The 25,215-nt window shown below is 47.6% G+C and overlaps 1 protein-coding gene and 1 long non-coding RNA gene across 2 annotated transcripts; both read right to left on the bottom strand.

Moving 5' to 3' along the window:
- LOC135824974 (dynactin subunit 6-like) lies at positions 1 to 24,324 on the bottom strand. The gene is made up of 6 exons (XM_065337711.1): positions 24,090 to 24,324; positions 4,256 to 4,429; positions 3,882 to 3,970; positions 2,625 to 2,672; positions 1,971 to 2,113; positions 1 to 1,205 (listed from the first exon to the last, which is right to left on the bottom strand). Exons 1-6 carry the CDS (start codon positions 24,119 to 24,121, stop codon positions 1,113 to 1,115), a joined length of 579 nt encoding a protein of 192 aa, XP_065193783.1. The 5' UTR covers positions 24,122 to 24,324; the 3' UTR covers positions 1 to 1,112.
- On the bottom strand, positions 15,811 to 19,470 carry LOC135824978 (uncharacterized). The gene is made up of 3 exons (XR_010554993.1): positions 19,286 to 19,470; positions 17,916 to 18,058; positions 15,811 to 17,181 (listed from the first exon to the last, which is right to left on the bottom strand). It is a non-coding gene; the product is annotated as an uncharacterized LOC135824978 (long non-coding RNA).
- Positions 24,325 to 25,215: the final 891 nt, after the last annotated feature.

Genomic DNA, 25,215 nt, shown 5'->3' with positions numbered 1-25,215 from the left:
TAGAAAAGCAAAATTCTGGATCACACGATACAAGAACGATGTCAGAATGTGCCACAAACACATCAGATTGTAGCCATGTAAGAAACAAATAACGCGTGTGTGTGTGTTCTAACTACAGTGTTAACAGCAGCGACAATTGTTTGCCAGATTGACACCATCCATGATAATGACAAAAGTTATGATTATTATCATCCATGATATTATGACAAAATTTATGATTATTATCATCCAATGATATGAAAAGTGTAATATCATGAGGCCGCAGTAGCAAGAAGTCGACATGCACAACAAGAAGACAAGTCAATACTTTATACAATCAAATACATGATTGACCGGTGAAAGTCTGATTATACCTACCTACTGTGGAGGTGATGGCATAGCAGCAGGAAAACTTGAGCTATACGCTCGTGGAGCGTCGAGGTGAACAGTTCAGCATGTCAGACTGAGGTATGCCGACGGCATTATTGCCTTGTACAGGCATTTCCTTGCAACAGAGATTATAGCCTTGTACAGGCATTTGCTAGTAACAGAGATTATAGCCTTGTACAGGCATTTGCTAGTAACAGAGATTATAGCCTTGTACAGGCATTTGCTAGCAACAGAGATTATGCAGCAACAGAGATTATAGGCTTTATAGCCTTGAACGGGCACTTCCGAGCAATAGCTGAGAAAGTTCTGGCGTCCGGGGTAAGCAGAAAAGTTGCGCGAAGTGCCTCAGAATAGATATCGTGGACGGCTACTTATAACAGTCTCTGACGCATATATCCACAATTTACCCATGTAGACTGGTGGTGCATACATGCACAATTGAGTCAGACAATGCGCATGAAAGTGAGGATGACTGACCTGGCGTGAACAACCACGACAGCATCACTATGCTGGGTACAATGTTAATTAAAAAGCAATGCTGTGCTATATGATCAGCATGCTAAAGAATGCGACACGATAACATGTCCCGCAGCAGAACATGCAGAGGAAATTGATAGGTTCCGATAAGGCAACCAGTACGCTGATCTAGTCAATGGTATCTTGGGGGACTCGGAATCAACAAATGCCGGTTTGCAGCAAAATCAGACGACTACATAGGGTGGATACGACAAGGATAGCTTTGGTCAAGATGTTGCTGGTGCTGCCGACTGCGACGTCTGCAGGTGATGGTAATTTGGCAATATCTTCGTTAGGAAGTCCAGCTGTAATGTCGGTGCCTGTGAGTTGGACACGGTGGGAGAGAAAGAGCGAGAGAGAGAAAGAGAGAGAGAGAGAGAGAGAGAGAGAGAGAGAGAGAGAGAGCGAGAGAGAGAGAGCGAGAGAGAGAGAGAGCGAGAGAGAGAGAAAGAAAGAGAGAGAGCATCAACCTGAAGGTAAGTGGTGCTAGAGTGTCAAAATTGTGAAAAAAGGATATATTCTGTGCACCGAATAGCTACGTCCTTTGGAGATAATGGAGAGCAGAGCATACACTGCAGAAAACTCAAAGTCGAGACCAATCGTACATTTAAAAAAATTTCACGGTTCGCGTGAGACTCGGTTTATCTATTATAGAGGCCGAGTTTTCCGCATCCGTAGGAACGCCTCAACCCTTCAAGGCGCAGACACAGCTCCTAAAGCGGTGGGAGGTGAGTAGATCAGCTCACCAGCACGTGGTCAAAGACCGAAAATCCCATTCACTGCATCCATGTTTTCCTTGTGCCAGGCCACGAGTTGCCAATAATCGTACATGACCAGATACAAATTTCAAGCACTTTCAAGGCATTCAATGCTCTGTCCAGATCATGTGACCGTAAAGCTAAGCACAGCTAGAGTAAGAAAGGCACAACCAACAGTAATTTATTACTGATAGCGAGGAGGTAGCAAACAATAATGTGTTTTTCTTTATCTCAATCTCCTGCATGCAAGTACAAATAAGAACTGGCTCAAGAGGACACGGAGGGGTATGTGCGACACACATACACCCACACCCACACACAACTTACCGTGGGTTTATCACCTTGCACTCGACGCAGATTGCCCTCGCCAAAGACTACCGTATTCTCAGGCAGTGTCTCTTGACTGGTCAGATGACAGCATGCTCCCAGAACACAACCACTAGTCATGGCTGACTTCACACCAATATGACCTAGCATAAACATGACACACAGACACACACACACACACCACAGCACACCGATCTTGACCAATGCACATTCTAACAGTCGGGTATGATGGCAACACACCCAGAAACTGAGCCACTATATGGTGTAGTGCAGACACCAGCCAAACTAGCTGGTACACACGGATGGGCACACACACACACACACACACACATACACACACACACACACACACACACACACACACACACACACACACACATACACACACACAGACACGGTCCTGGTAAACACTGCCATTGCGGTCACGTGTCCCCTTGTGGGGCCGACAACATGGAAAGACGAGCGACGGCAGTCAGCTGAGAGAGAGGTGAGGCACTTAGGAACCATGTTCGAGAGAGCCATCTCTGGCAGCAACACACACACACACACGCGCGCGCGCAAGGACACAGACGTGGATGCCCGCGCATGCGCACGTATACGTACACACACACTCACATGCAGGCATGAGCAAATGTGCCTTGGTAATCTACTCACATTTCGACTCTAGCGTGTTGTTATCTCCAATGTGTAATGATTCACAACCTGACCAACAGCAACAAGTTAAGGTAATTGAATCGAGCACATACGGAGATGAAAATGAAATCCATCTCCACAGCGCCTCCAGTTACTAGTACGTACAAATATTCTACGGATCTCGGCATAATTTCATCACACACACACACACACACACACACCCCGACAATACTAGATCTCATCGATGTTGCCGTTAAAAGAAATGATGAACCATGTTCTCAGACACACACTCTACCATGCATTCAAACACACTCTACCATGCATTCAAGTAAAAAAAATCGATGGCTTCGCGTACCGGGCAGGTCAAGAACAAGGAGTCATACAACTCCCTGGTCAAGAACCACCTTTCCGCTTCCGTGGGACGCCACCACCCCATGATCAGGCGTCAGATGCGGCTCCTAAACATTCAAACACATTGTAAATTTGCACTGGGTGACTTCTGACCCAAGTAAATTATAAAGTTTACTCCAGGGAGTCGTAAAATACCGGTATTTTACGACTCCCTGGACCAGTTCCGATGACATTACTGTGTATTTGTACAGTCATGTGCATGCCTAGCGGCATTCACACCACTTCCAGGGCGTCACAGGCCATGCACCACTTCCAGGGCGTCATGGGCCATGCAAGTCCGGATTTCGCCTAGCATAATTGTACAAACATTGTGTGCGTCTGCATATCCAAGGGCTTGTCAATTTACTCGGATAGCATCACCAGTGTCTTCAAGGAGCACCTTAGACGGCGCAACGTTCGTGACGACGTAATAACGTCTGTCATTCCACGATGAGCATGGAACGTTACCAACGAATGTATGCATGTATGTGGCCTCATTGCTCCAAGGACAGGCATCGGCGAAAGCCAGCTGGTTTTGAGACGTAGAACAAATTTAGTGAATCGGGCGGTTCCCAGTACTTTGCACTCCACAGTATGTTATGCCTAAGATATTGTACTGTGGAGTTAACACTGATTTGTGTTAAAAGAGAAGAAACACATGAAAACGAGTCATGCAGCAACTATCCACGACTGTAACAAGATGATAAACAGTCAGAAAGTGCGATAATAGGGCACAAAACTGACAAGCTACTGAGACATTCAGCGACCCAAGACCTAGCTCTAACACATATGTTCTTCTCTTTTTTTACAAATGGCTCAGTATCCAAATGATTTGGGTTAATGTAAAATATACCCAACAAAACATAGGAAAGTGGGATGAGAGGATACGGCAACCCACTTCAAACACATTGCTGCTGCCAATTTCCATGGTGAGCTTGTCTTTCGGCGCAGTCTCTCCTTCAGCAACTGGTTGTGGGCTGAAGACACAGGAAGAGAAAGTGAATGAAAGACCGTCAAAAAGGGAGAAAGCGGGATATAAATGAGGGAAAGAAACCAACAGAGTATTGTGTACCTTCAAGTAGTCGAGCCTGATGGCAACATACCTACTCACTATTTGCTATGAGCACAGCCACACACACACACACACACACACACACACACACACACACACACACACACACACACACACACACATGTACAGCTCCCCCCCCCCCCCTCACACACACGGTGGTCAGAATTCGCAGAAGGAACAGTGCACCCACCGGTTATGGATGACGACTTGCTCCTCGATGATATTATTGTTGCCGATGACAATAGGTCCGGCCTCTCCATGTATGAGTGCTTTGGGATGTACGACGGTACCGGTTCCTATCGTCACATCACCTTTCAGGATGGCTTCTTTACAAACTACTGCACCTTTGGCAATTGTAGCATTCCTGAAAAACAGCCATAGAGACACACAGGCACACAGCGAGAGAGAGAGAGAGAGAGAGAGAGAGAGAGAGAGAGAGAGAGAGAGAGAGAGAGAGAGAGAGAGAGAGAGAGAGAGAGAGAGAGAGGAGAGAGAGAGAGAGAGAGAGAGAGAGATTCATGTGTTTTCAAAAAGCACACAAATGGGCTACTTTACACAAACACCGAAAACTGGTAACATATCTCTTTGTACAAGTACATGTATGTAGATGCAAAAACAAGGCAGGGGAACCCTCATGGCAAAGGCCTCAAACATGCACAGGTTGTGCTTCGAGAGCTCTGGGACCACTCCATCTCAGTGGTCCGTCTCCAGCAGATATATGCGATTACACGCCCACGGCATGGCACCATGCATAAAACCAACAGTACACACCCCCCCCCCCCCCATGCATAAAACCAACAGTACACACCCCCACCCATGCATAAAACCAACAGTACATACCCCCACCGTGCATAAAACCAACAGTACATACCCCCACCATGCATAAAACCAACAGTACATACCCCCACCATGCATAAAACCAACAGTACACACCCCCACCCATGCATAAAACCAACAGTACATACCCCCAACCATGCATAAAACCAACAGTACATACCCCCACCATGCATAAAACCAACAGTACACCCCCCCCACCATGCATAAAACCAACAGTACATACCCCCACCATGCATAAAACCAACAGTACATACCCCCACCATGCATAAAACCAACAGTACATACCCCCACCGTGCATAAAACCAACAGTACACACCCCCACCATGCATAAAACCAACAGTACATACCCCCACCATGCATAAAACCAACAGTACATACCCCACCATGCATAAAACCAACAGTACACACCCCCACCATGCATAAAACCAACAGTACATACCCCACCATGCATAAAACCAACAGTACATACCCCACCCATGCATAAAACCAACAGTACATACCCCCGCCCATGCATAAAACCAACAGTACATACCCCCACCCATGCATAAAACCAACAGTACATACCCCCACCATGCATAAAACCAACAGTACATACCCCCACCCATGCATAAAGCCAACAGAAAATACCCCCACCATGCATAAAACCAACAGTACATACCCCACCATGCATAAAACCAACAGTACACACCCCCACCATGCATAAAACCAACAGTACATACCCCACCATGCATAAAACCAACAGTACATACCCCCACCCATGCATAAAACCAACAGTACATACCCCCACCTATGCATAAAACCAACAGTACATACCCCCACCCATGCATAAAACCAACAGTACATACCCCCACCATGCATAAAACCAACAGTACATACCCCACCATGCATAAAACCAACAGTACATACCCCCACCCATGCATAAAACCAACAGTACATACCCCCACCTATGCATAAAACCAACAGTACATACCCCCGCCCATGCATAAAACCAACAGTACATACCCCCACCCATGCATAAAACCAACAGTACATACCCCCACCCATGCATAAAACCAACAGTACATACCCCCACCCATGCATAAAACCAACAGTACATACCCCACCATGCATAAAACCAACAGTACATACCCCCGCCCATGCATAAAACCAACAGTACATACCCCCACCCATGCATAAAACCAACAGTACATACCCCCACCATGCATAAAACCAACAGTACATACCCCCACCATGCATAAAACCAACAGTACATACCCCCACCCATGCATAAAACCAACAGTACATACCCCCACCCATGCATAAAACCAACAGTACATACCCCCACCCATGCATAAAACCAACAGTACATACCCCACCATGCATAAAACCAACAGTACATACCCCCACCCATGCATAAAACCAACAGTACATACCCACAACCATGCATAAAACCAACAGTACACCATTGAAGAACTTATTGCCTAGCATATGTTTCAAGAGGCGCTTTGCAACTAAGGTGAAAAAGATCTTCCCGGACGTGTTTGCTACAGCAATCGGTCGGAATTTCGAAGGAACATCAGACACCTCCCCCTTGGCCAGGAGTGTGATACACGCTACCTGCCACTGCCTTGGAATGATCTTGCTCTCCCAAACCCGCCCAAAAAGGGTGAAAGAATGGATTGAAGGGAGGGACAAAGCTTCCAAACTATGTAAGGTATCTTGTCAGGAATTTGCATCCCACATGAAATTGCGAAAATATGCGCACACAACGCCCACACACGCCCAAACACGCACACGTACGCACACACACACACACGTGCGCACATACACGCCATGTACCATGTATACGCCCGTCGCAAGAGAAGCACGCAAAATGCACTGGATGTGCGCCCACAGATTTTCTCTTTATAGCAATGATGGCGGATCTGATTCTGAATGAAACAGATCAAGACAAACGCCAGACAACTGTCTAATCCACACAACTGACGAAGCCATGTGAATCGACCACCAATGCACACCTGGTCTACACCACATGGAGTACATCTGCATAAACCGGCCAAGACAGTTACCTATGCACACCCTACACTTGCTGGGGTAAGCAGTATAGACAGTACGCTGCTTTAGAAACAGACACTAGATGCACAGGTACCTTGAAGTGAAATTAGAGTTACACACGCACACACACACACACACACACACACACACACAAACACCAGGGCCGGAGGCAGCTCCCATGGAGCGGTGCGACCAAGTGCCTTCCTGAAGGGGGTGTGGGGTCCTCCCCCAGAAAATTCTAGGAATTTAGAAGGCAAATCGTGCTCTCTGGGCACATTTCGGTGTATCTTCTAGCCCCTGGGTAGATCTACAACTTGCAAGTCTGATATTCCAATGCAGAATACACTAGTTTCAGACTGTGCATCTATGATAGTTCACTGTACGTAGAGTGTTGCTGATGAAAGGGTACTAGAAGTCAGTATTTTACGACTCCCCAGTGTACAAAATCATACATCGAAACTTTTCCTCCCCGGTTTTGGACGTTCCAAGTGGACCGGCGTTTTGAGAAATTGGTAACACCATGGCCGCACCAGTGGCACCGACCCTTTACGCACCCCCCCCCCCCCCCACACACACACACACACACACCACACACCACACACACACACACACACACACAGTCACGCGGATTCAACAGACTGTGGTTGTCCCCTGCATGATGCTACGCCAGACACATTACGTTACTTAGTATTTACAAACACGTTTAGAAAAAGAGAAAAAATCATCTCCCGCGTAAACCTTATCTCATTCAATTCCAACAATTAAAACTAACTTGCCTTATAAAATTTTAATTTAATACTATCCGCTGATCTGCTACGCACATCTCTCAACTCCATTGTGGGACACTAGTACGCCAGCATCAGTGACAAGTGATTAGCGTGGCACTTGCGTAACCCATCAGTACGCAGAGCTCCCAGCAGTGCGTGCATACATGTAGCAGCGGTTGTATTGCAGTTCCAATCATTCAGTTCATGTTTACAACATTTGAGCGTCTCCATCGTCAACAATTATTTACAATCACAAAGGACGAAACAGTAATTCTGTCCGCAGATTGAGTGTAATTAAATTTACACAATAATGAATTATTTTTCTATTCATGAGGATCCATATCGGCATGCCTTCCGCGCTATAGCATAGGCGCTAGGCCATAGGCATAGGCTCGAACCGGCCAGGGAGTCGTAAAAATTAATAGTATTAATTTTTACGACTCCCTGGCTCGAACACAGCAAAGTTAGTCTGGCCCAGTCACCATGGTCACGTCAAGACTCAAGACATTACTGTGTGCAAGTACAAAACTGCTTCAGACATTGTATTTGTAGTCTATACAGTGGTGAAGTAAAAAGAAGAAAAAAGAAGGCAGTAAAACAGACATGGGCTGATTGTTGCCATTGTTGTGACAAAGCCAGCTTTGAGTTTGAGTGTTACTAGTTACGCGCCAGACAAAGTGCCTTTGACTGTTGTCAAATTGCGAGGTATTGAAATAACAGTAGCTGAGTTTGGAATCTACCAGTGTTTCTTCGCGGCTGAAAACCAGCAGCACACACTAGTATTGGATAGGACGAATAGAAACAAGGTAGTTTTACGATTGTAGGCGTTGGTGTGTGAGCCATTCAGCGTCATGGCGAGCAAAGCGGAGAACAGCAGTCGTAATGACTACGAAGCAAAGTGCTCGAGTCAGGATAGCGGTGAGCCCGCAGCGAACGGGTCTGCCAGCACACAAGCAAGTCTTGCCACTGGTCGAGCAGATCAGGTAAGAAACATACCCGAGGCAGTGTGCAGGTTGAAAGAATTGTTAGTTCAGGAGTATGTAAGCGCTACGGTAGATATGGGAGAAGGCATGGTTGAAGAAGGGCTCAACGAACCGAGCGTTTCAGACGTGCAAGTGAGACTGATCATTTTGTCGAGACCCGAGCTCCGAAATCAGTTCAGCGAGGCGAGTTTTGATTCGATTGGCGACGTGTGGCGTGTGGAACATGTTTTCACACAGGCGGCCAGTAGCTTGAAGAATATCTCACTGGAAAGTCTCTTCGATCTTGATAAAGAGCGGATGGTGGAGTTCTCTAGCGGTGGTCGAACCTATCGCATCTTGGTTGTAGCCAGTGCAGGCTGCGGCAAAACATTCGCCTTGACCAAAGTGGCTCCATTGAAATGGGCCCGGAATGAAATGTGGACGTCGTTTGATCTGGTGGTAGCGCGAAAGCTGCGAAACAAGGAGGTGAGAGAAGCGACGAATATATGCTCTCTGCTTGGTGTGGAAGAGCAGGGAGAGTTTACGAGCGATGAGCGCAAGAGCATCGATGGCTTTGTACGCCAGCAAGCGCAGCGAGTGTGCTTAATATTAGATGGTCTTGACGAGATCCGCCTTAGTGAGTGTAGTGGCTTTGTTCGTGACGTCATCAACGGGTCCAAAGTGAAGGGGCTTCGTCTGGTAGTGACGTCACGGCCGTGCGTTGAGCTACTGAGCCTGTGTGATCAAAAGCAGTTTGATCGGCGAGTGGAACTTGTGGGTTTCCGGCAGGAGGATGTGGAGGAGTACATCGGGAAGGTGCTGAGATCAGCGGAAGAAGCATCGGCACTGGTAACGGCAGTACGGCGTGACCAGAACCTTGCTAGTATGATGGCTACACCATTCCTGGCCATGCAGACGTGCAAGATCTTCCACTGTCGTAAGCGCACGCTGCCCCGTTGTCTCTCGGATATCTTTGAGATGATGACCATCCAAGTAGCAGAGCGTCACACCGGTGAGTCGTACAAGAATTGGAATGCCATCCCCGCTCGTGTGCAGTCCCTCATCCTGGATCTCGGAAAGTTCTCTTTCTGCATGCTGAACAAGCAGCAGCTGATATTCACTGATGCTGACCTGGAGGCACGATCGATTGCCAGGGAAGCAAAGTCACTGGGCCTTCTTGTACTGGCCGACAGCAGCAGCAGGGATACGGACCGGTTATGGATGTTCAGCCACCTGACATTACAAGAGTCTCTGGCTGCTCGCTATGTGGCTGTACACAAGACAACAACATTGGCACATGTTGTTCGCCTGGTTGAGTCACTGGGACCCCGCACCAGCCACTTACGCACTTTCTGGATGCTGCTGACGGCTCAGCTGGACGCGGAGAAGGCTGACTGCTTGATCAACGGTCTACTTACACGGAAAAAGTCAGGCAAGAGAGACTGGCAAAACTGGGATGGTGACGGTGAAGGTTTGGCTGACACGACGGCACTGAACATGTTCCCACTGGATATGCTCGAGGTCCTTAGCGCCGGATTAAACTACGAGGAAATCCATCGCCTATCGGAAGAGTTGCTATCCGACCGAATCGACGGACGAAGCGGCAAACAGTACGTCGAGAATCGCAGTCAATACGGTCGATCGTCTACGGGTGAGGAATTCCTGAGTACAATGTTGCTGGCTTGGGTGGAACGTTGCCCGGACGCAACGCCTGCTACACTGGCTACTGCTCTCCGACGCATGGGTAAAGAGGTACAAACACAGTCTCTTACTGCTAACAAGCCGGATAAGCCACTGCTACAGAACAGTCCCTTCCACAACGATATAACGGAGGAGCATGGTGACAACTTGCATCTCGCCTTGCTGTGCTATGCTGAGTATTCTCATCACCATGGCAACGACACCCATCCCATGTCCAGTATTGCTGCTGCATTGCAGTGCATGAGTGTAGAGATCAGTGGTTTCTACCATCCTGCAGTGTTGCGTGCCTATGATGTAGCCATCAATGTCCACCACAGCAGTGTGAGGACTGTGGAAATATGCTACCTGCAGCCCGGCAGCCCAGGGTCACTGCCAGCATCGTTACTCAAGTGTAGCAACATCACCTATCTCCATATCTATCACTGTAGCTGGCAGTTGCAGGAGATTATCTCCGTTATCAAGTCATCACACCTACAACTGGAGAATATCATCATGGATTACTGTGATTTCAGTGATGCTTCCAATAGCAGTGTAGCATCACACCCAGTCAACACCAAGCCAGCACAGGCTACAAGCAGTGGAGAGGTAACATTGTCAGAACAGGTCACCAGCATCCCCGCACTACTCCTGGCCAACGCACTTGCCGACGATCCCCGCCTCCAGGATTTCAACCTGGGGAGGTATAAGGGTATGGACGAAGAGGGTCTGCGCATGATCTGCACAGCACTGCATAGTGCATCACATCTGTCTGAATTACACATTCGTCAGTCCAATTGGGTACACTGCATCAATGTCCTGACAGAAAACCTGCACACTGCCTGGCCATGCTTGACGATGCTGGAAATCGGTGATCACCGTGAGCCACTACAGCAGGATAGCCTAACCGACGATGACGTCACTGCATTCCTGCATGCCATCAACAGCCATACCTCACTGCAAGAACTAGCAATCACGGCCATCCATACTGAAGTGGCCCCCGTGGACGCCTGCCGCCGTCTCTTCAACAGCAGTTCCTATAGATCTTCCTTGGACACGGATCTCAGCCTAAAACAGTGACAGTAGTACGGCAGCTATCTTGCCAGTACCGTCATCTAATGATGCATAACTAGACACATAGTCGGTAGTAATTCCACATTATCCTAAAACAGTCTACTAGTATGCAGTGACAGATTATGTAAGAGAAGAAAACAATTTAAAACTGTACCAATACAGATTGTGTACCACTAGCAGTACCAGTAGTCCTCGACTGTGTATTCTCTAGGCTTACAGTACATACACAGGTTTACTGTTAGATAACCCTAAGGCTTTCCAGGACATTTAGTCACCACGTCATTGTGGTGGTATTTCTGCTCTCCAACCCCCTTCACCCCCCCCCCCCCTCTCGTTACCCACTAAGTATTTTATCCGGATCCCTCGCCATCCGGAAGAAAATAGCTGGTTACTTATTTACAGCATACTTGTGGCATCCAACATAATCGGTGTTCGGTTATCCGGTTCCCTCGCCTATCCGGATATCTTTGTGGAAAACGGATGTGTGCGATTAAACGAGTTCTGACTGTACCATGCTTTTCCACCCACCCTGAACTCCATTCTGCTATCCTCAATCCACATCCTGCTGCCTACTCGCATCATTATAAATTCTTGTCCACTCGTTTCCAACATAGAACATAGAACAAACAGTGTACTTTGGTATCAATGTACACATGTACACGTGACTGCCATCATCATTATACATGACACTTATACTTTGTCATCCACTCGGTCAGTTGACTGACGTGTAACCATAGAGACATCATTCATATTCCTGCATAGCCAGATCCCCAGTCTAGTCGCTTTGTAGATCTTCGTCTCACAATCCAGGCTAAAGAATATCTACATGATAGGTTTACCATCCAACTATTTACATGATAGGTTTACCATCCAACTATTTACGTACATGACATTGTATACAGCCCCCCCCCCCCCCCACACACACACACCTCCACTGCTCCTCTTATACTGTATACACTATACAATCATCCACACTGCCCCCCCCCCCCCCCCCACACACACACACCTCCATTGCTGCTCTTTACTCTATACACTATACAGTCATCCCCCCCCCCCCCACACCTCCACTGCTGCTCTTATAGTTAGTACTGTACTCAGTCATCCACCTTGCCCCCCCCCCCCTCCTCTATGCTGCCGCTCTTAGCTAGTATGCTGTTGACAGATACACGTAGTAGTGTAGATATTTGTAATTCACAATGCACATATCCTTCAGGTCATTGAGCTAGGAGACTAGCAACTGCTGCTATTCAGACGGTGCATTGAATCTGATTGTGTGTATGGGTATTCTATGCACTGTGTGTTATGTTGGCGTGTGTCTGGACGGTGTGACCGGCCCATCAAGATTCTTTGTCCTTGGGCGGGGAGACCAGCATTGTTGAACTGTGGCTTTATCCTCGAATTTATTGTGACAGCCCAGGCCCGTTCAAATACGCGGCACGTAAATGACCCGGTGTTGATGTTCTGTATCATAACGATTGGGAGTGCATGCTGTGCCGTGGTGGAATAATTTCATGTTGGTTGTCTCAATTCATGTATGTATTTAGCATATTGCTAGTGTGATGTAGTTTATCAGTTCAATGATCTTTCAAGCGAAGAGAACGTGTACAAATCTCAGGCAGGTGATTTGGACCATGGCATGTTGCCCGTTATCATCACTATTACACACTTCATTGCATGTGTGTGTTTGTGTAGGGGGGGGGGGGGGGTTGCATGCTTTTGTGTGTGTGTGTGGGGGGGGGGGGCATGTGTCTCTGTGTGTATGGGTGTGTGCCGTAGTTTACCGAATGGGGGAAAGGATGCTTGTGTGTACGTGTGTGTACGTGTAGTTTACTGAATAGTTACATTCTATCCAGTGAGGGTGGTGGCATAGCTAGGATGCCCTGGAATAGTGACCTGTTTCTGAGATTCCATAGAAAATTGTTGTCAAAGTACAGCACTACAGACATGTAATACCAGTGTAAGTCCATAGAGTATGCAGTGAAAATCCCCACTATACTGCAATGTGAACCATCTGTCCAGTCAAGTGAGGATGTGTTGCTTCTCAGGTTCATACTAGTCTGCATGTCAAATTAGTGGAAGGTACTGGAAAGGTTGTCATGGTGATTGTAAAATCACCGCGTTACACAATCCACTTCTCTGGCCTACATTTCCTCATACGGTCAGACCTCGCTTATCCGTCCCTCTTTTATCCGGATCCCTCGCCATCCGGAAGAAAATCGTCGGTTACCGATTTACAGCATATGCCATGCATACATTCAGTATGTGTGTTTGATTATCCGGTTCCCTCGCCTATGCGGATATCTTTGTGCAAAACGTACATGTAGGTGTGCAGTTATGCGAGGTCTGGCTGTAGCGGGTAACAATGAACTGTGTGTGATTGCGCTGGACTTTCCTTTCCCATCAACACCTTGCTAAAGTATGTTTACAATGATCATACTGAAGTGCCATTACAATACAGAATCAGAGAGACCCACGCCATGGTGCAAACGAGTTTCATTCACGGATACAATTTTACTGGAATTCGGAGCAGTGATGGGATATGCGACAGCATTTGGCCGTATTTTCCCTAACAAAAGCCCAGGTCTCCAATAATGACCAGGGGTGAGGGTGGTTTGAAATAAAAACAGCACAGTCTCTAATACCGTATTTGTCGGAGTATAGTGCGCACCTTTGTATAACGCGCACCCCCAATCTTCATTGGGGGTGCGCACTTCAATCTGCATTGAAGTACATGCATTTCATATTCGGAGCATAGTGCGCACCTGCAATTTAGGGCCTAAAATAGCACATCTAAAGTGCGCACTATACTCCGGAAAATACGGTAGTGTATTGGCATCGGAAATATCGTTGACCGGATTGTCTAGGTAAACCAGCAGACAAGCAGCGGCACCCTCCCCCCCCCCCCCCCCCACACACACACAGGCTGAAAAAGCCCCCAAATACATGATTGACCGGTGAAAGTCTGATTATACCTACCTACTGTGGAGGTGATGGCATAGCAGCAGGAAAACTTGAGCTATACGCTCGTGGAGCGTTGAGGTGAACAGTTCAGCACGACGGCATTATTGGCTTGTACAGGCATTTCCTAGCAACAGAGATTCTAGCCTTGTACAGGCATTTGCTAGCAACAGAGATTATAGGCTTTATAGCCTTGAACGGGCACTTCCGAGCAATAGCTGAGAAAGTTCTGGCGTCCGGGGTTAGCAGAACACTTGCGCGATGTGCCTCAGAAGGGATATCGTGGACGGCTACCGGTACCTATAGCAGTCTCTAATGCATAATCCACAATTCACCGACCTGGCGTGAACACGCACACCAGCAATACTCTGCGGAGTGACTATTAAAGGGGAAGTATACCCTAAAATCAAAATTTCACCAGTTGTAGTCTTCGGGGTGCTGAGTCGAATGGTCTTGGTCCGAGGAAGCTGAGACGCTCCCTTCCTACTTGAATCCCAATCGAACTCGCGCACTTCCACCGAAACTGGGTGACTGCGCCCTACTAGATGGGGATTTGTATGCAAAATGTCACTAAAAGCGCCATTTCGTTCTTATAAAAGCACGGATGACCGCGATTGGCCCATATGTTGTAGTCTTTCGGACGCTGAGTCGACTGGTTTTGGTCCGAAAAGGCTGCGATGCAGCGTTCCTCCTTTATTCCCAATCGAACATGGTTGAACAAGCGGTCACGTGCTCCTGCGTACACCAGTCAGCTGGTCACCGTGCCTGCAGGGTACAACTTACTAGCCTGTTTGACCTTTTTTGGGTGCAGTCCTGTCACTCGAGTTGAACTCGAGTTGAACCTTGGTGTGAAAGTTGTCGCCTGCTGGCGCGGTGACCAGGTGATTTGGGCACCCAGGAGCACGTGACCGCTTGTTCAACCATGTTCGATTGGGAATAAAGGAGGAACGCTGCATCGCAGCCTTTTCGGACCAAAACCAGTCGACTCAGCGTCCAAAAGACTACAACATATGGGCCAATCGCGGTCATCCGTGCTTTTATAAGAACGAAATGGCGCTTTTAGTGACATTTTGCATACAAATCCCCATCTAGTAGGGCGCAGTCACCCAGTTTCGGTGGAAGTGCGCGAGTTCGATTGGGATTCAAGTAGGAAGGGAGCGTCGCAGCTTCCTCGGACCAAGACCATTCGACTCAGCACCCAGAAGACTACAACTGGTGAAAATTTGATTTTAGGGTATACTTCCCCTTTAAAACAATATCTGTGCTGTATGATCAGCATGTGAAAGAATGAGACACGATAACATGTCCCACAGCAGAACATGCAGAGGAAATTGATAGGTTTCGATAAGGCAACCAGTACGCTGATCTAGTCAGTGGTATCGTGGGGGAATCGCAATCAACAAATGGCCCAGAATCTGCGAAAACCAGGCTTAGGGTGAAATTTCACAAAATGACTTTTTCCCATTTTCAGCTTCTACTGGGCATGGGAGGTCAGGAAACAAAATATTACAGGTGTGGGTCGACTCATAGTGGTATTAAAAGTATCTCAAACACACCAGGGTATTGTGTTAAAAAATCCAAAAAAAACACAAAATTGTTATCACAGGAAAGAAATGAAGAGAGATCCACCAGAGTGAAGGAAGAGACATGGATGATTTTTGTTTAGGTGACATGACAAGGTAGACATGTGGGGGCAGGCTTGTTGTGGCCCCTGGCCTTGGTGCTGCAGGCTGTAGTGGCCATGCACAGTTCTGCATGAATTTTGTTTGCTCCTCACTCAGCACATTCTGGGGCTGCATACATGTGCTGGCATGCTCTGGCGCTACACACCACAAGGAAACCCGACTCCAGTTGAGATGGCACCTTTTGAAGGGTGAATCTAGTACAACTATTCAAAAACAAGCAAGAACACAGCCTTTCAAACTGTTCCACTGTTCGTAGTATGCGCATAGTGATAGTGTGCTGGCGTGCTGCAGCGTCTGCTTGGTGCTGACCAGCAAGTGAAATCTCGGCACGCCGTACAATCCCTTGCAGCTAACTGTCCAGCGAGGAAAGTCTCGAGAGGAGGCCTCTCGATCTGCTCGCTCATTCGCCTGGCATTCAGTAGCACTTCATCGCCAAGGACTTCAATTCAAAACAGTTTTCACACTGCGCTTCTAGCCTTTTTCCTCGTGAACTTGATGCAAACGTATGAGCTCTGCTGCGCGTGTTCCCTTTGCGTGATGCCCAGAAACAGCTAGTATCTCCATACTTCGAGTGGCTGGGTCGATGCCGTCCAGGTTCTCCTCGCTATCGCCATCACGACTCTAACTGGAGACGATTTCTTCACCATTTCCGCAAGCAGCAGCTAGCGCAGAAATTTCGCCATCCCTGAGTGAAGGAGATGGAATCCGTTCGATCAGCTCAAAAACTCTTCGTTGTGACTAGAGGAGTAGCAGGGAATATTCTACCGGAAGCCCTTTGACTTCCCTGACTGCTGAAACCCTTCCTGCCATGACTGCTACTTCTTCAAACAAGCGAGATTCTCTTTGGTTCCACTTCACTGCACTCGAGCGTCCACGCGACACAACCTTTTTACAAAACATCATTTTTCTCAAAAAAATGATTTTCACCCTAAGCCTGGTTTTCGCAGAAGTTGAGCCAAATGTTGGTTTGCAGCAAAATCAGACGACTACATAGGGTGGATACGACAAGGATAACTTTGGTCAAGATGTTGCTGGTGCTGCTGGGGCTGCCGACTGCGAAGTCTGCAGGTAATGGTAGTTTGGCAATATCTTCGTTAGGAAGTCCAGCTGTAATGTCGGTGCCTGTGAGTTGGACACGGTGGGAGAGAGAGAGAGAGAGAGAGAGAGAGAGAGAGAGAGAGAGAGAGAGGGAGAGGGAGAGGGAGAGAGAGAGAGAGAGAGAGAGAGAGAGAGAGAGAGCATCAACCTGAAGATAAGTGGTGCTAGAGTGTTAAAATTGTGAAAAAAGGATATATTCTGCACACCGAATAGCTACGTCCTTTGGGGATAACGGAGAGCAGAGCATACACCGCGGAAAACTCAAAGTCGAGACCAATCGTACATTTAAAAAAATGTCACGGTTCGCGTGAGACTCGGTTTATCTATTATAGAGGCCGAGTTTTCCGCATCCGTAGGAACGCCACTACCCTTCAAGGCGCAGACGCAGCTCCTAAAGCGGTGGGAGGTGAGTAGATCAGCTCACCAGCATGTGGTCAAAGACCGAAAACCCCATTCACTGCATCCATGTTTTCCTCGTGCCAGGCCACGAGTTCCCGAGTCCATGACCAGATACAAATTTCAAGCACTTTCAAGGCATTCAATGTCCTGTCCAGATCATGTGACCGTAGAGCTAAGCACAGCTAGAGTAAGAAAGGCACAACCAACAGTAATTTATTACTGCTAGAGAGGAGGTAGCAAACAATAATGTGTTTTTCTTTACCTCAATCTCCTGCATGCAAGTACAAATAAGAACTGGCTCAAGAGGACACGAAGGGGTATGTGCGACACACATCCACCCACACCCACACACAACTTACCGTGGGCTTATCACCTTGCACTCGACGCACATTGCCCTCGCCAAACACTACCGTATTCTCAGGCAGTGTTTCTTGACTGGTCAGATGACAACATGCTCCCAGAACACAACCACTAGTCATGGCTGACTTCACACCAATATGACCTAGTAAACAAATGACATACACACACACACACACACACACACACACACACACACACACACACACACACACACACACACACACACACACACACACACACACACACACACACACACACACACACACACACACACACACACACACACACACACACACACACACACACACACACACACACACACACACACACACACACACACACACACACACACACACACACACACACAGACAGACCCACAGACAGACAGACACACCACAGCACACCGATCTTGACCAATGCACATTCTAACTAAACAGTCGGGTATGATGGCAACACACCCAGAAACTGAGCCACTATATGGTGTAGTGCAGACACCAGCCAAACTAGCTGGTACACACGGATGGGCACACTGTACTGTACTTGTACTTGTTGCTCACTACCAAAACTGGTCACGTGAGTCCCCCCGGGAGAGGGGAGAGAGACTCAAAAGGAATCTTGGAAAGATGACTCAATTGGTTATTGAACCGCCCAACGACCGACACCCCCTGAAATCCCCAAAACTCTGGGTGGACTTGAAAATGACCCCACTTATGGGCTCACCACACCTCAGTAAGTGGGTGAGGACAAGGTGCAGAAAAAGGATTGACGGCATCAGGGTATCCGTCCCGGGATCCAACTGCAGTTACCCCTGCCCCCAGTGAAGGTAATACTTGCTACTAGTGTGAGTGGCTAAATCAGAGTGGATCTGATAAAAGCTTCACTAGCACCATTGATTACACAAGAGTTAATCTAGCCAGAAGCAGTCCATGGTTGACAGGTATGTATACTTCAAATAGAAAATATATGAACCCTGGAACCAACAAAGGTGGCAGGTACAACATTACACCTTCAAGCAGCCGAGCCTGTTGGCAACAGACCCATGGGCACACACACACACACACACACACACACACACACACACACACACACACATACACACGGTCCTGGTCCTGGTAAACACTGCTATTGCGGTCACGTGTCCCCTTGTGGGGCCGACAACATGGAAAGACGAGCGACGGCAGTCAGCTGAGAGAGAGGTCAGGGACTCAGGAACCATGTTCGAGAGAGCCATCTCCAGCAGCTACACACACACACACACACATGCGCGCGCAAGCAAGGACACAGACGTGGATGCCCGCGCATGCGTACGTATACGTACACACACACTCACACGCAGGCATGAGCAAATGTGCCTTGGTAATCTACTCACATTTCGACTCTAGCGTGTTGTTATCTCCAATGTGTAATGATTCACAACCTGACCAACAGCAACAAGTTAAGGTAATTGAATCGAGCACATACGGAGATGAAAGTGAAATCCATCACCACAGCTCCTCCAGTTACGCAGAAATATTCTACGGATCTCGGCATAATTTTCATCACACCCACCCCAACACTAGATCTTGTCAATTTTGTCGTTAAAGGGGAAGTTAAGGCAAAAATTAAAATTTCACCAGTTGTAGTCTTCGGGGTGCTGAGTCGAATGGTCGTGGTCCGAGGAAGCTGAGACGCTCCCTTCCTACTTGAATCCCAATCGAACTCGCGCACTTCCACCGAAACTGGGTGACTGCGCCCTACTAGATGGGGATTTGTATGCAAAATGTCACTAAAAGCGCCATTTCATTCTTATAAAAGCATGGATGACCGCGATTGGCCCATATGTTGTAGTCTTTTGGACGCTGAGTCGATTGGTTTTGGTCCGAAAAGGCTGCGATGCAGCGTTCCTCCTTTATTCCCAATCGAACATGGTTGAACAAGCGGTCACGTGCTCCTGCGTACACCAGTCACCTGGTCACCGCGCCTGCAGGGTACAACTTACTAGCCTGTTTGACCTTTTTTGGGTGCAGTCCTGTCACTCGAGTTGAACCTTGGTGTGAAAGTTGTCGCCTGCTGGGCCAGTGCTGGCGTGGTGACCATGGTGACCAGGTGATTTGGGCACCCAGGATCATGTGACCGCTTGTTCAACCATGTTCGATTGGGAATAAAGGAGGAACGCTGCATCGCAGCTTTTTCGGACCAAAACCAGTCGACTCAGCGTCCAAAAGACTACAACATATGAGCCAATCGCGGTCATCCGTGCTTTTATAAGAACGAAACGGTGCTTTTAGTGACATTTTGCATACAAATCCCCATCTAGTAGGGCGCAGTCACCCAGTTTCGGTGGAAGTGCGCGAGTTCGATTGGGATTCAAGTAGGAAGGGAGCGTCTCAGCTTCCTCGGACCAAGACCATTCGACTCAGCACCCCGAAGACTACAACTGGTGAAATTTTAATTTTTGCCTTAACTTCCCCTTCCATGTTCTCAGACACACACTCTACCATGCATTCAAACACACTCTACTATGCATTCAAACACACTCTACCATGCATTCAAGTAAAAAAATCGATGGCTTCGCGTACTGGGCAGGTCAAGAACAAGGAGTCGTACAACTCCCTGGTCAAGAACCACCTTTCCGCTTCCGTGGATGCCACCACCCCATGATCAGGCGTCAGATGCGGCTCCTAAACATTCAAACCCATTGTAAATTTGCACTGGGTGACTTCAGACCAAAGTAAAGTATAAAGTTTACTCCAGGGAGTCGTAAAATACCGGTATTTTACGACTCCCTGGTTTACTCTCTGGACCTGTTCCGATGACATCACTGTGTATTTGTACAGTCATGTGCATGCCTAGCGGCATTCACACCACTTCCAGGGCGTCACAGGCCATGCACCACTTCCAGGGCGTCACAGGCCATGCACCACTTCCAGGGCGTCACGGGCCATGCAAGTCAGGATTTCGCCTAGCATAGTTGTACAAACATTGTGTGCGTCTGCATATCCAAGGGATTGTCAATTTACTCGGATAGCATCACCAGTGTCCTCAAGGAGCACCTTAGACGGTGCAACGTTCGTGACGACGTAATAACGTCTGCTATTTCACGAGGAGCATGGAACGTTACCAACGAATGTATTCATGTCTGTGGCCTCATTGCTCCAAGGACAGGCATCGGCGAAAGCCAGCTGGTTTTGAGACGTAGAACAAATTTAGTGATTCGGGCGGTTCCTAGTACTTTGCACTCCACAGTATGTTATGCCTAAGATATTGTACTGTGGAGTTAACACTGATTTGTGTTAAAAGAGAAGAAACACATGAAAACGAGTCATGCAGCAACTATCCACGACTGTAACAAGATGATAAACAGTCAGAAAGTGCGATAATAGGGCACAAAACTGACAGGCTACTAAGACATTCAGCGACCCAAGACCTAGCTCTAACACATATGTTTCTTCTCTTTTTTTACATAATGGCTCAGTATCCGAATGATTTGGGTTACTTAATGTAAAATATACCCAACAAAAAACATAGGAAAGTGGGATGAGAGGATACGGCAACCCACTTCAAACACATTGCTGCTGCCAATTTCCATGGTGAGCTTGTCTTTCCATCCGTAGCCTCTGCAATCTTGTCAACTGACGCATCAGCCTCAACTGCACTTGTATATTCTGCGTTGTTCATGGCAAGGTACACTGCTGCCTCTGTACAGCAATACAGAAACAGCAACAGTATTAGTGCCACAGTCTCTAAGAGCTCACAAACTAGTCAAGGGAGAGGGGATAAGTCTCTCAAGCAAGCGAGTGTGTAACAGCCTAGCGCCTGTTAACCCTACAAACTGCATCCTTGTTACACTCAACCCGAACACGTGAGTGCAGTCAACTTTGTGCATAACGACACTCGGCCGGGCATCAGAAAAATGTCCTTATTCGCGAAGTGTCCTTGTACCCGAAGTCTCATTATATGTACATGTATACAGGTAGAATGGACTTTGCTCTGGGCATGGAAATCCTGTCGTTATTCGCGAATTGTCGTTATATCCGCAGTCAATTCAGGCGCGTGCGCCCGTGCCCTTCAAGGGGGGTTTCGGGGGCCACCACCGTGAAAATTTTCAAAAAATGAAGCAAATCCTGCATTTTGAGCGAAAAATGGGGGGGGGGGGGTTCCGGGCACGCGCCTGTCATTACATGTATTAGCAAAGTTGACTGTAGCTACATCACGGGGTCAGTTCACTGCGCGTGAAGTGGTACTCGTCCACATCATCGTGATCGAGACAGCACTACAGTCCATTCATCGAAAACAGTCCCGCTAGCTTTTGAAAGTCCGATTTGGGCCGAACTGAGGATAAAAAAAACCACTTTAAATCTCCAAAATCTGCGTTTGAGATCTGCTTCTCCATACATGTTGCCATGGCAAACCTATCCCAATTTGGTAAAACCTGGCTGAATTTCTATTTCCCTGTTCTTGGACTTTTCTGGCCTCAAATGTGGCAAGGAGTAATTGCACGGGTCACACAACGCAGGATGTACTGTTGTTTTCACGATATCTACAACTATGTGCGGGACACACAACAAAGTTAGGGTGCCAGTTTCCAATCAATGGACTGTAAACGCACTGCCTGTTACCAGTGCAGGTTTTGAACTGGGGACCTCATGTCGTCATGATTCACAAGCAAACCTACAAACCAGGGAGTCGTCAAATACCATGGTATTTGACGACTCCCTGCTACAAATCTATCGGCTACTGTAAACCGTGAAATTATTGCGATGGTCTAATTTCTGCGAAATTCGCGACCGCGTGGAAATCGCGAAATTTAGACAGCGCGAAAAGGAGATCCATAAAAGGTTTTAGCATGAATGCCACAGTAGCAAGTTCTGCAATCGCAAAATTAAAACCTCGCAAACCTGTCCGGATTCTGAAAACGCGAACTAAAAACGCCGCGAAAATTTACAGTACACGCCCTGGGTCGTACAAAACATATCTTTTCGAGCGTGTCTTTTTTGTTTTTTGCGAACTTTGCATCCCAGATGAAATCACGAAGATATGCGCACACAACGCCCACACACGCCCAAACACGCACACGTACGCGCACGCACACACACGTGCGCACATACACACCATGTACCATGTATACGCCCGTCGCAAGAGAAGCACGCAAATCGACAAATGCACTGGATATGCGCCCACAGATTTTCTCTTTATAGCAATGATGGCGGATCTGATTCTGAATGAAACAGATCAAGACAAACGCCAGATAACTGTCTAATCCACACAACTGACGAAGCCATGTGAATCGACCACCAATGCACACCTGGTCTACACCACACGGAGTACATCTGCATAAACCGCCCAAGACAGTTACCTATGCACACCCTACACTTGCTGGGGTAAGCAGTATAGACAGTACGCTGCTTTAGAAACAGACACTAGATGCACAGGTACCTTGAAGTGAAATTACAGTTACACACGCACACACACACATACACACACACACAAACACCAGGGCCGGAGGCAGCTCCCATGGAGCGGTGCGACCAAGTGCCTTCCTTAAGGGGGTGTGGGGTCCTCCCCCAGAAAATTCTAGGAATTTAGAAGGCAAATCGTGCTCTCTGGGCACATTTCGGTGTATCTTCTAGCCCCTGGGTAGATCTACAACTTGCAAGTCTGATATTCCAATGCAGAATACACTAGTTTCAGACTGTGCATCTATGATAGTTCACTGTACGTAGAGTGTTGCTGATGACAGGGTACTAGTAGTCAGTATTTTACGACTCCCCAGTGTACAAAATCATACATCGAAACTTTTCCTCCCCGGTTTTGAACGTTCCAAGTGGACCGGCGTTTTGAGAAATTGGTAACACCATGGCCGTACCGGCCGCACCAGTGGCACCGACCCTTCACGTACCCCCCCCCCCCCCCCCCACACACACACACCACACACACACACACACACACACACACCACACACACACACACACACACACACACACACACATACACACACACACACACACACACACACATACAGTCACTCGGATTCAACAGACTGTGGTTGTCCCCTGCATGCTACGCCAGACACATCAGTACGTCACTTAGAATTTACAACCACGTTAAGAAAAAGAGAAAAAAATCATCTCCCACGTAAACTTTATCTTATTCAATTCCAACAATTAAAACTAAATTGCCTTATAAAATTTAACCTTGATACTATCCGCTGATCTGCTACGCACATCTCTCAACTCCATTGTGGGATACGCCAGCATCAGTGACAAGTGATTAGCGTGGCACTTGCGTAACCCATCAGTACGCAGAGCTCCCAGCAGTTCGCGCATACATGTAGCAGCGGTTGTATTGCAGTTCCAATCATTCAGTTCATGCTGACAACATCTGAGCGTCTCCATCGTCATCAATACAATGTACTGTACCCACAAAGGACGAAACAGTTCTGTCCGCAGATTGAGTGCAAATATTTACACAATAATGAACTATTTTTCTGTTCATGAGATGAGGTCGAGGATCCATCCATATCCATGATTATCGGCATGCCTTCTGCGCTAGCGCTCCACCACAGCAAAGTACAGTCTTAGTCTGGCCCGGTCACCATGGTCACATCGAGACTAGTACAGTAGTACTAGTAGTAGATCTACTCGAGTCAAGGCAGTCAAGGCGACCACAGTCAGTGTGCAAGTACAAAACGCAAAACTGCTTCAGACAGTGTAGAAAGAAAAGCCAGCTTTGAGTTTGAGTTTGAGTGTTACGGGACAGACAAAGTCCAATGCCTTTGAGTTTGACTGTTGTTGCGAGATATTGAAAATAACATTTAAATAGCTGAGTTTGGAATCTACCACTACCAGTGTTTCTTCGCGGCTGAAAACCAGCTGCAGCACACACTAGCATTGAATAGGACGAATAGCAACAAGGTAATTTTATGCTGGTAGGTGTTGGTGTGTGAGCCATTCAGCGTCATGGCGAGCAAAGTGGAGAACAGCAGTCGTAATGACTATGAAGCAAAGTGCTCGAGTCAGGATAGCGGTGAACCTGCAGCAAACGGGTCTGCCAGCACACAAGCAAGTCTTGCCACTGGTCGAGCAGATCAGGTAAGAAACATACCCGAGGCAGTGTGCAGGTTGAGAGATTTGCTAGTTGAGAAATATGTAAGCGCTACGGTAGATATGGGAGAAGGCATGGTTGAAGAAGGGCTCAACGAACCCAGCGTTTCAGACGTGCAAGTGAAACTGATCATTTTGTCGAGACCCGAGCTCCGAGATCAGTTCCGTAAGGCGAGTTTTGATTCGATTGGCGACGTGTGGCGTGTGGAGCATGTTT

The sequence above is a fragment of the Sycon ciliatum genome, chromosome 9 (assembly GCF_964019385.1).
Source record: "Sycon ciliatum chromosome 9, ocSycCili1.1, whole genome shotgun sequence".
In the NCBI taxonomy this organism is placed as follows: domain Eukaryota; kingdom Metazoa; phylum Porifera; class Calcarea; order Leucosolenida; family Sycettidae; genus Sycon; species Sycon ciliatum.
The sequence above is the reverse complement of the archived record's forward strand: the minus strand, read 5'-3'. Positions and strand labels throughout refer to the sequence as shown.